This window comes from Chlamydotis macqueenii, chromosome 2 (assembly GCF_036417535.1).
Source record: "Chlamydotis macqueenii isolate bChlMac1 chromosome 2, bChlMac1.mat, whole genome shotgun sequence".
NCBI lineage: Eukaryota > Metazoa > Chordata > Aves > Otidiformes > Otididae > Chlamydotis > Chlamydotis macqueenii.
Window position 1 is genome coordinate 32,817,935 of NC_141557.1, and position 12,511 is coordinate 32,830,445.

Sequence of the window (12,511 nt, forward strand, 5' to 3'; positions counted from 1 at the left end):
TTTGTACTGAGAAATTATCTCAGGAACTGAGCTAGCTCTAGATGTGTCTGTAATCACATTTATTTCCCAAGGGATATTGGATGCATAGAAAAAAACTTAGCTTTCTAAAATTTTGTTTAATTAACCTTTTTGTCAGTAAATGGTGAAATTAAGTTTAGGGTTCCATATGCTTTGCAGGCATTCTTGCATCAGGGAGGCAGAAGACTGAAATTCTGAGGGCTCCAGAAGAATAACTTGATATATAGACATCTTGCCCGTATTTTGTACCCCAGGGAAATACACAGATATACAGCTATAGTTGTGCCTCAAAAGAGAAATTTGATACAGTATAATCATGCAGACAAAGATGGTTTTGTTTTGATTCTGGGATTTTTTTGTCACTGTTTACATACATCCAGCCGTCAGGATTTATGTGGGAAAAAATAAAAGCTGCACTCAGCATCTTGCTATATGCAAACTGGAGACCTGGAGAGTCATTGACAAAAAGTAATTTGATTTATGTTGGCAAAGAGGAAACACACAAGTTATAGCACACTGAAATTCTGTTTTCTTCATGCGAGACCTGATACAGACAAATCCTGACGTTTTCAGGTGGATTATGTTCAAAGACCACTGGAAGAAAGTACATTACATGTTTAACTTTTATGGGTCAGATTTTTGTTACATGTACTTTACTTATGCCATCTAGCAATGTCATATGCACTAGTAAATGTCATGAATAGAGAAGTCACGTTTCAGGTGGGTTTTTTTTAGTGACTCTGTTTCTGAATGTATTCAGAAATATCAGTTTTTCAGGCTGTGCTCTCTTTACGGTACACATGTAGTTTTAAACTCATCTGATAAACTATTTGCAGGACACACTTAGAAGTGTCAACCTTGAAGTGACTGACTGCAGTTTGTCTGCAAATCTGTGTCATTTGTGAGTCATAACTGCTTTGTGGTGTAATGCCAAAGGGAATGCATAACAAGGAATTTAAAAGAAAATGGGGAGAAGTCAGATTTTTACAATAAATTGCACAGTTCTCCTGAAGGAAAAAAAAAAAAAAAAAGATGTTTTACAAAGTGCGCCTTTATGGCTTATTTTTGAATGATGCTTCAAGGTTTCATTTACTCTTGGGAGGTTTTCTTGTTTGTTTGTTTTTCTGTTTGCTGACACAAACAACATTGTGCTGAGGTTGCTGCAAAAATAAATGTATTTTTAAGAGTGTCCATTCAAAAATAGTAAATAAACTTATTTGTTTCTTTTGAATCAGGAAGTGAAGCAAACTTTATTGTAAAAGTTCGTCCTCTAGAGAAATATCCTGTGGATCTTTATTACTTAGTTGATGTCTCAGCCTCTATGCACAACAATATAGAAAAGCTAAATTCCGTTGGATTTGCTTTATCTAAAAAGATGGCGAATATTTCTCTTGATTTTCGACTTGGATTTGGATCCTATGTGGATAAAACTGTGTCACCCTATATTAGCATTCATCCAGGTAGAATCCATAACCAATGCAGGTATGTAATCTTTGCATATTTACTGTACTACTGAGAAATTATTTCATTACACAAGTATGTATTGTACATATTTATTTTAAGCAAAGTTCCTAAGAAAATGCTGAAAATTATTATACAGTGATTACTTCTGAAATATTTGGTGAGTGATTTCAGAAAAACTGTTTTTGTATCAGCAAAAATGTGCTATATTTCCTTGTGCAAAATAAGCCAAACAACATGCTGCTTTGTATATTTGAATATGTTTTGCATATTCACAGCTGTTGTGTTCCTAGTTAATTTGGATATATATTGCCTAGATTCATCACAAATTTTGTACTTTCTGACCTAGGACTTCTCTTCTGGTGTATTGTCATGTATTCATTAACTCTTTTAAAACTCTGCTTTTGTCAATGTGATGCAATTTCTTTCAGCTCATTTATTGAACAGAAGTGATCCTCTGATCTAATTCCACCATTGTAATACGAACAAACTCCCATTTTAAATAAGAAAGGTGTTCTGGATTGCATTTCTTTTTTCATGACGTCTTTTATACTGTGTGTTCAATACTTACATAAAGAGCAGGATCACTTCCAAAACCCTCTGGAGAACAAGATTATTCACAACAAATTAAAATCTGTATAAACTATAATACTTGGAAAAGTTAATACTAACTGTTCATACCTTCTTGCTCATTATTATTTTTCCTGGGAAGACATGATCCAAAGTTCTGTGAAGTCCATAAGTATCTTTTTTTTTTATGTCAGTATTTCTTTTAGTTGAGCATTAGTAGTGGAATTCATTAGATAAATATGAATGTCTATGTATAAAGCAGTCATCTAGACTGTCTCTACAGTGAGTGGAGACCAATTAGCACTTCTAGGACAATTCATTTTTTCCTAAAAGTTGACATCTGCAGAGGTATTAATCCTTACAGTGCCAGTTTCTCTTCATTGACTGTAAACTGAGTTGCGGGCAGGCAACTCAGGTTATAGTCTGGATGCCTACACTGTATGCAACAGAAGTTAAGTGAGTTGAAACCTGCTCAGCATCTCTGAGTCAGATGATCACTTCAACTTGTGCCGTAAATTCCACTACCATAAATGGGTCGCAGAGCAACGAGCTGTATAAGTGCTGTGGCATTAGCTTACTTATGTCAAATTTCATACTTTCTCCCTTATACATAATTTCAAAAAGTATAATTTACAACTAAGATCATACTGAAAATTGAGTTTCCCGTCCCTGTACTGAGCTAACTGTCAGTAATCTCAGCATTAGTTTTATGTACGTTTACTTACTACTAGTGGATGTAGGAACTTAAATTTTATTTTAGTTTTGATCCGGTAGCCTGTGTATCCAGCCGTTAAAGGATCTTAATGTTGCAGTGCGAGAGCCCTTTCTCAGGATAATGAAAAGCAAAGCTGTACCGCTCCATAGATGTTCCAAAAGGGATCATATATTCTCTGAGATCATACCATTGATACCACTCTTTTCATGCTCTACAGAAACACTACATATGTACTGTAACTATATTGAAAAAGTTATATTATATACATTTCCATAAAATACCAAAAAATACATTTTTCATAGTAAATTAGAAAGAATTCCAACTGAACTTAATTTCATGTGGAGTTATTCTTCTTCCTTTAAGTATTTATTTTACTGTGCATATATACATCTTCATTTGTAACGGGATTTTATGGGTTAATAGGGATGCAATATTCACATCTTCTTCAAACAGAAAATATGAAATGTGTTAGACTTTTGTTTTGTTTTGGGTTTTTTTTTATACAGTGATTATAATTTAGATTGTATGCCTCCTCATGGTTATATTCACGTCCTATCCCTGACTGACAATATAGCAGAATTCAAAAATGCAGTGAATAAACAAAAAATTTCTGGGAATATTGATACGCCTGAAGGAGGTTTTGATGCAATGCTCCAAGCAGCTGTGTGCCAGGTAAGGAGCTTATTAACAAAAGACTAAATGGTAGTTCAGACATGGATGTATATATATCTCTATATAGGTACAATGGTGCTCAGTGTTCCTGAATTCAAAATGTCAGTTCTAGACCTGATAATAGTAAGATTTCTTCCTCCTTTTCTATTATTTCCCCCTTAGCTACACATTTCTGTTTCCCATTGAAACTGTAAAAGGAGGGCGTAAGGAAATATTTTTCAGTATTGGTTAATGACATTCTTCAAATTCTGGCTTTAACCAGCCTAACCAACATAGGATAGACGATGAAAGCAACCACTTCTTGCTTGAACAGGCACATGCATTAATTGCAGTCAATTACAACATTTTTTTCAAAAATCATTGAAGCCCTCCTTGTGTTCCTAAGTGAAGACATACCATTTGACATTTCTTCTAGTTAAGAATGTGTTTGAAAACTGAAGGATCAGTTACATATCTTCTGTGTAGATAAGGAAAACAAATGTACTTCAATGTTGTCTCAGTTTTTAAACAATTTCTATTTAAAAACAATATGAATCAACTAAAAATTATCTTTTGTATATTGATAAAACTTCATCACCATCTCTCCCATGCAGATAAAGGTGGAAAAGATCTGCATCAGTAGTTTCCAAGTTATAAGCATATTAAATAATAAGAATTTGTTGGCTCAGAAGGACTATTTTGCATGTTGTATTTCTTCTGTGCATAGTGCTGCAATAGAAATTTTGAAAGCTGGCTGATTCATGGATTTACTAATGCTCTCTAAGATACTCTTACTGGTCCTCTTAAAGAAAGTAAGTTAACTCCTGTCCAAATCACAGGCTTTTGGTGTGTTTCTCATCTCTTGGGATGATGTCAGGACAATTCTTTTATCTTGTCCATCTTCACATTCTTTTTTTTTTTTTTTTTTGGAGCAGTAGAATGGGTCAAGGACAAAAAGTAATCCAAACTATACTAAAAATGAATAGTTTGGCCCAATTTTATTTTCAAATTTTGATGAGCTGTAAAACATGTAAATAAAAGCCACTCTTCATAGACACTGTGACCACAACTGTTATAAAAAAATTATTCTGGAGCTTTAGAAAAACTCCTTAAAATTCAGTGTTTTTCATTGGACACATTCCACACTTAAGACGTGAGCTCTAGAATAATACATGTTCCCAAAAACAATAGAATGGAAACATTCATGAGAATAGAGAGGCTTTCCTGCTAACTGAATTGTGAACCAAAATGGAGGAGAACAATGTGCAATTCATAACAAGCGTCATGGACTATAATTTATATTAATGTGCACTCATTTTGCCTACAATAGAACTTTATAACTTGTCCATCTTGCTTTAACCAGTACATCCCTGTTGCAAGAGGTAACAGGTTAGGACGTGAAGCCACTTTAAAATTTTGGTTGCTGTGGCGTGTGTAGGTAGGAGTCTTGAGGTGACAAAGTGAAATGATGGAGTCTTAGGACTAAACTTCTACGGTGCTGGAGGAGAATTTGGGATTATTTAAGTTACAAATAAAATTTAAAATGTCCCTTATTTAGGAGAATGCCGTCTAGAATTGTCTGAGGGAGGCTGATGCCTAACATGTAAGCTGGAAAGACACCACACCCCTTTGTACTTACTATCCCTACTGTTACAAGGTCCATAATGCCCATTCAGGCAATGTGAAGGGAAATAGTAGAGATGAGGCAGCGTTGTAGGAAGGAGGAAAAGGAGGAAAATTTGAATTAGTGAAGAAGAAGATGGAATAACTTGGAGGGGGAATAATGAAAAAGAATACGAGGTGATTAATGTGTGCCTCTAAATTTTGATTTAGAGCAGCAGTTTATTTCTTGCAGGGAAGTAAATGTTAGGGAAATACAACTTGGCACCTAACCCAGTTTTATATATAAGCTTAGCCTGCTACCTCCTTCACATCACTGACTTTGTAAAACACAATAAATTCACCCTTGCGAATGCCACTTCGCTATTAATCCCTTAGGATGGTGGATAGATGTAGTATTTTGCTGCATAATAAGGAATTTCTCAATTTGCAGGTGCCTGAAGACACTCAGACTTTAGTTTATTGATTGGCTGATCATGCCAATGTCCTTTCTGTGTGGGAAAAGTAAATTATAGAATGATAAGAATATAAAGTAAGTAAATATAAAGTAAAAATAGAAGAAGGCACCAAGTACATGTATAAATGAATGCATATTTACTGATTGTAATGCTTTTTGGATCCCAGAGAATTTTACAAATGCTATGCGTTTGCATTTGTATTTAATAGTGACACACACATGTGGCAGCTGTTACCCAAGCCCAATATATAATGCGTAACTTGTATATATTTTGAGAGATCTTTCTTTAAAAAGCAAAGAAAATGGTAAGTGGATCTCTGACTTGCAGTGGTAGTTTTCAGATATAGGACATGATATATAGTTCCACACAAAATGCTTTAAATAACCTGGTTTAACTCAGTGCTGCTAGGCAGCGTAATATCTGAAAGCAGACTTTCACATTCATTTTTTTTTTTTTATTTATTATTTTGGAAAATAGGTAGTTACTGCTTTCTTATGCTTAATTTTGTTTTCTTTTTAGAGCCATATTGGGTGGCGTAAAGAAGCAAAGCGACTGCTTCTTGTGATGACAGATCAAACTTCCCATCTGGCCCTTGATAGTAAATTAGCAGGGATCGTAATTCCCCATGATGGAAACTGTCATTTGAAAGATAATGTGTACATCAAAGCTACGAGTATGGTAAGGTATATGTCGTACATTCTGCCTTCAGAGAAGCAGTGTAAAACTGCATAAAGGAGGTTTTTAGATTGCTGCCAAAGCGTTGCTTTTATTTCCATTATTAGAATAGTATTTTTCCAAGTATGCAAGTTGTGAAATGAAGAATCAGTCACCTGGAAATGTTGCCATTCTTTTTGTCTGGGATAAAGCATTTTGGAGTCTGAGACAACAGTACACAGCAGAGGAAAATATATTACTGGTTTGGGTGTGGTTTTTTATTACTGTCATAAAATCAGACACATTTTGTATAAAATGTAAGTAGGAAGTGTCTGATGTGATATTTTGCACAAGAGGATTCTGGTGATAGGTAAGAATTGTGCAGTCCTGCTAATAAGACAAAGGTAGTGGTCATGGTTTTTGGTCTGAAGACGCGTAGTTGCATTGGTTGAAAAGGCTTGGTAAGAGTGAACCAGAAGATGTACAACAGCAATGAGCTAATTCAAGTATGATGGACTAGAAAATATTCTTCTGCCACAAAGCTTTGCTGTGGTAATGTAGCATTAAATATATTCGAATCTCACAGTATAAAGCCAATGTGCGGTAATACATACCTGGGCAAAAAATTGCATCAAATCTGCCATAGCAAAATAATACACCTTCAGCAGATGTTTTTAGCTTTCAAAATAATTTCTTTAGGAATCTATAAAGTAGTCATGAGTGGTTGACTAAAGGATTTTTTTTCCTAAGGTTTGTAGTTTTTAATTGCTTTGGCTATTTCCTTACATAAATATGAATCAGGTATTTAAGAAACATGAATCACTACTTAATTGCCATTGAATCACCAGAAAACAGAAATATGATCTATGGTATCATTAGAGCACATTACAGTGTTATTCTCAGTGCTAGCTGCGCTTAGTTAAAGTATATACCCTGTGTTCAGCCCAAGCCAGCAAAGCGCGGGTGAAGTCAGTGAGGGCTACATGTAAGTTAGGCTGGACCTGAATTTAATTCCAGCAACTGACGTTTGCAAGGATGGTGAGGCAGCAGGAAGCAGCCGCTGTATGGTGTGTGATCATGAAATACGGGAGATTTCTGGGAATCGGTGGGTGTTCAAGACCTTGCTGAGCGGAGGAGGGAGCTGAGAGTGTTCTAACAGGAAAGTTGTTTGGATTTTCGATTATCTGATGTTCTTGCATTCATATACTCCCTCTGTCACCTCTTGGATATTCCCTCACAGATGTCAGGATTATTTATTTCCCTCTAGCCGGTCTGTTCAGTTTCAGTATTTCTACAGTGTCCCTGGGATAAAAACAACCCCTTCCTTTGTTCTACTTAAAACAAGTAATTCTGAAACTTTCCTTTCCCAAAACAGAGCATACTTACAGGTTATGGTGTCCCTATCTCTATTTTTCATTCTTTTTCTTTCCCTAATTTCAATACTATGAATGAGAGGAATTTTGCTCTGCTTATTAACAATTACTGAAGGTACAAATCTTATTCTGGTGTTCAGGATTCCTTTGGTAATAAAGATATTGTCTCTTTCAGGAAAAAAAAAACAAAACCTATATTTGGTTTTTATCCAAGTTGAGAAATTAACTTCTGTTTCAGCTGGAAACCTCACCAATATAAAATACAGACAAAATGAATTAATCTCTTTCCTTTCTAAGGAGCTATGGCATATTGATGGCTGACTGAAGAAAGTGTTTTCTGAATTCTAGGCTGAAAGATTGTTATTTTACTGTCCCATATAGATGAAGAAATCTCCACTATTATTGCTATTGATGCTTTTTGTGAAATGAGGTAGTCTTTTTAGCTACCCAAAGGAAATGACCTTGAATGATGTTTAGATCTGTGGTGGCACATTTTGGCCCATGTGTTTTTTGGCTGCTAGCCCATATCTCTTTCAACCACAAGCTAATTCTTGCATGCCCTCGTGTATTAGTGGGCATGCACTTAGTAATAGAAAAGGGCTAGAATGGAAAGCTTTCTCAGTATTAGATATTTTCTGGAGTAAATTTGACATTATAACACAATAGTGTCTGTAAAGGTAAGTGTACTGGTTTCCTGCTTTTTTTTTCTTCTCAGTGTTATATAGCCTGTGATTATTTTAGTCATAGACATCCATAAAGAAACTTCAAATGAACAAGTAAAATCAGGAAAAAATACTGTTTGATATTTGAATAAAATGTTGTGAAAAGCTGTTAGCTTTTTAAAAAATAGAATCATATGAAATGTATTTTTGCTTTTTTTTTCCTTGTCAATGCAATTTTGTTGTGCTATGCTAAATTAAAGAGCCATCTGTAATCACATTGTTTCCTACTTTGATTCTTAGCTTCTGGTAGTCTTGAGAAGATTGCATTTTGGCATATTTTTATTTCTTCCTTGTGCCAGTTAAGAGGACTTTGTTTTATTTATTTGCATAAGCTTAACCTTTACATCAGAGTGTTTCCACTTAGTCACTTTTCTGCCTATTTCCTTCTAACTTTTGCTAAGCAGTCACACAGAGGTCAGCAAAAAAAGCATAAGACAGGAAAGAAATCTAGTCCATTTTAATTAGATTTGTGCTTGGTTAACTCTCTGAAATACTTAAGAACATCTGCATTGGTTTTCTTCTCAGCTTAACAGAGTAGGTTAAAATAATAAAATGAATGATGTAATTGGAACAAGAAAGATTATGTAAAATGAAAGTACATTCGCCTAAGCAGTAGTGGGAAGAGATAAGATAAAAATACATTAAGTACAGCAAGGTTTTTACAGCAAGCAAAATGAGGCTTCATGAGTGACCAACAGTTCCTTATATCATTTCTTTACATGCTTAAAATGAAAAAAAAATTGTGGGTCTGTTAATGCTTTTTTTTTTTTTAAGTCTTTTCTAATAAAAATAATTTTTTTTCTTTCTAATCTGAAGTGAGACTTTAATGTACTGCTAACTAAGCTGGACACTCCAGTGAGTTAGAGCTGACAAGTATACTTGTAGGCAGACTAGATAGTTTGGGGATCTAGTCCCTGCAACCCTTGCACGTCTATGCATGTCACCTCTTCAGTAAGCACCATCTGAATAAGTTTTTGTTTCATGAGGACTTGGAAACCCATTTCTGATACCAGAATTTTGCGATTAGTAGCACAGATGTTGAAGGGCCACTTTGCTGGAATTTACACGTCTAGTGTCATGTGTTAAGCAGGAAGACTGACTTGTTTGACTGCCATCTCATGATCCCTCAATGCTGTCCCCATCTTTCGCACATGTATAGTGCAGGAGGTATTTGCAGAACATCTGGCTTCACTTGCCTGTGTCTTGGGACCACTTGGAGCATCTGTGACCTGCCAGACAGTTGCATGTGGCCTGCAGGGTTGTGCCGCACAATGGAGGCCTCACCACTACGGTCTCTGGTCATGGAGAAGGCAGGGGTCTGTAGTACTGTGTTGCCGGCTATTGAGAATGGCAACAAAGCCACTGTTGCTGCTGTTCACCCAGAACTGCTGTGTGTTGGAACTGCATGCTCTCTGGACCCTCGTGTATGGCACACTGACCATCTGCCAAAAGGCCCATTTGTTGCTACCTTTCATCACTTATCTTAAGGAATATAATCTCTTACCAAAGGGTAGAAAACTTGAGAGAAGTGTGGACCGTGGCTAAGATCAGACTGCAGCAAGAATCCACTTTGTTCTTTCTGTACGAGACTCTTTATAATGGTGCAATATGATGGAAAACAGATTTTTGCCCCCTTGCATAGCTTTGTCTCTTCTGTCTTTGCATTCAGATTACTGCTGGGAGAGCAGTTGACTTTCAGGTGCCTTGAGTTACAAGTGGCACTCTGAGGAGAAATGAATTGTGCAGGGAAACAGAGTGTGTTTGTGCAAGAGAGAAACAATATGGGACAGATGTTAAAAATATCAGGAAGAGAAAGACAGCAGAATTATATGGGGGAAAGAGGTTGAAGGACCTGGCATAAGTGGAGGTGTCCAAATGAAGTCTGTGTAAGGGGAAACACAGGCCAAGGCCCCATCACGTCTCTGTGTTTAGTCATGAATTTTAAGTGTTGAATTTACTCCTTGGGAAGTGTTCATAGTTGTATGGTAAGTAAGCAGTGACTTTTAGACACAGGTTTTTTTGGAGTACTGGAGCTGGAGGGATCTCACATAGTCCAGGTGTACAAAGCCCACTGGGACCATGCAGACGCCCTTGTGCTTCCCCAGATCTTGGATGAAGGGATAGCAATGCACCTCTTGTTGTCAAATCTCTCAGTGAGAAATGTAGAAGGGCAGGTCACTGGTACAGGGCGTCCTGTCATAGGTACAAAATAGTACTGTATGAGTGAGTCCTCCCCCTGTGCAGCACCCCTGCATAGTTGGCAACAGATAAGCCTGTCACAGTCTGGCTGATGCCCTGATAATTTTCTTTTGGTCATGATCTGTTTATTTGGTTGATTTCACCTTATTTTTTGGATGTAGGCCTAGCTTTTCTCTGTACATTTAGGAATAAGTATTGGGATGGTTTTGGAATCCTGTATTGTGTCATAGGTAAAATATAAGGTTTTTTTTCTACTAATCTGCAGTCTTCTGTTTTCTGTTGTATTTTGCAGGAGCATCCATCTCTTGGGCAGCTCTCTGAAAAACTGATTGACAATAACATCAATGTTATCTTTGCAGTTCAAGGAAGCCAGTTCCATTGGTATAAAGTAGGTTAGAAACCTGATTTTTTTTTTCTAATTTTGAAAGCACAATATTTATATTAAAAGTTTAAACTGTGCATCGTATTTTTCATAGGATCTATTACCTCTGTTGCCTGGTACTGTTGCAAGACAGATAGAATCACAAGCAGCAAATCTCAATGATTTGGTGGTAGAAGCCTATCAGGTATGATGAGAGTGACAATGTTGTATGCCATATTTGTAAAGGGATTTTTCACCTTTTGTAGCCTAAAGTTGAAATTTCCGGGATCTTGGCTTCTATCTGAAGTCCACGAGGATAAGTTCTCTATTTTTGTGAATGTCCAGGTTGGTGGATGACACTATCCCATGATAGCTCTTAAATTCCCAGGCTGTTGGGGTCTCAAAGCCAAGAGCTAGCACTTTTTCCTTTCTAAGGATGCTTCTAAATAATGCTGTTTGATTCTCTGCACCTGTTGCAATATAACTTCAAAATAAATGTCTGATTTATTTTAATTTTGTCATCTCAGACCTCTAATTATAGACAAGATGTCACTGTCTAGGCACCATATAAATTCAGAGCAAAAAGACAGTGCAGTATCTAGAGAGTTTTAACAGTATAATTCTTAGAAAATGGACAAGTGGGAATTTACAAGGAAGTAGTTTGACAACAGTGGATATTGTGCAAAGCAGGATTTACACTGCACAAAGCATTGTAATGGCTCAGGGTTTTGAGGTATGGCAGCAAAGAAGAGTTTTGAAAGGGACTTGGGAGAGAGCAATGGAAATGGCTTTGTGAACTCGTACGTGGAGTTCTCAATTGAAAGTAATAGTATGGGAAAGAGAAAGTAATAGTATGGGAAAGAGCAGAAAGTCATTTTCCATGAATGACTGACAGAGAGTGTCAGCTTGAAAGTGGAAATTGGTGTCTTGATAGTGAATGAAAGATAACCTGGTAAGAGGGGGCATAAACAGCTTCCAAAATGAAGCCAAGTAATGTACATTTGATGTACTAGAGCACAGGAAGCCCATAGAGCAGCATCAAAATGAACATGATGGGTTAGATGGTTGAATGAGGTTAAAGTGTGCAAGTTGCACAAACATGCAAGTTCCAAAAGCTGAAAAATCAGTTATGAAGCTATATTCAAGGTATCAAGGTGTATCACGTTATTTTTAATAGGTGCGCACGGGAGGCTGAAATTATCCATTGTACTAGGTTAACCATCTAAATCAGGCTATGTGCTTTCAGCAAATTTGCTATAAGTCCCATACCTGTTCCTAGTCAATAGAGTGGGTTTGTACACATTTTTCTCACTGTCATGTTGGAAACGTTGTGCAGAAGTCAAAGACATTCAAAAGCAGAGGAGGTTAGGTGTAATCAAATTGCAGAGAAGTTCTCCCTGATATTGTACTTTCTCTTATAAAATCAATAAATCTCATTTGGAATATGGAGGTTTGCTGGAAATTGCTGGCAAGAAATTCTGAAGATCATAGTCCTTTTGTATGCCACATTTACACTGTCCATCCTAAGTTGTGTCCCAGTTTTTAGAGCACAGTACAGGGCAAACATTCAAGGAGAGGAAACAAAGATTTACAAAATAATTACTTAGTTCAGTGGAAGATTCTGTGGGACTTTCCTGCTCCAGCCACCCCCAGTTTGTTCTTCCCTTATTTTCATTTTTTAGACAGTATCTTCCTTCTAATCCTAAAAT

The 12,511-nt window shown here is 36.4% G+C and overlaps 1 protein-coding gene across 2 annotated transcripts in view; it reads left to right on the forward strand.

Moving 5' to 3' along the window:
• The window catches only part of ITGB8 (integrin subunit beta 8), a 48,232-nt gene that overhangs the window by 18,362 nt on the left and 17,359 nt on the right, over nt 1-12,511 (forward strand). For both annotated transcript variants that reach the window (XM_086742484.1, XM_086742485.1), the window contains exons 4-8: nt 1,254-1,500; nt 3,271-3,436; nt 6,013-6,171; nt 10,734-10,829; nt 10,918-11,007. In XM_086742484.1, the coding sequence (XP_086598610.1) occupies nt 1,254-1,500; nt 3,271-3,436; nt 6,013-6,171; nt 10,734-10,829; nt 10,918-11,007 (758 nt within the window). The remainder of the gene's footprint in view (nt 1-1,253; nt 1,501-3,270; nt 3,437-6,012; nt 6,172-10,733; nt 10,830-10,917; nt 11,008-12,511) is intronic.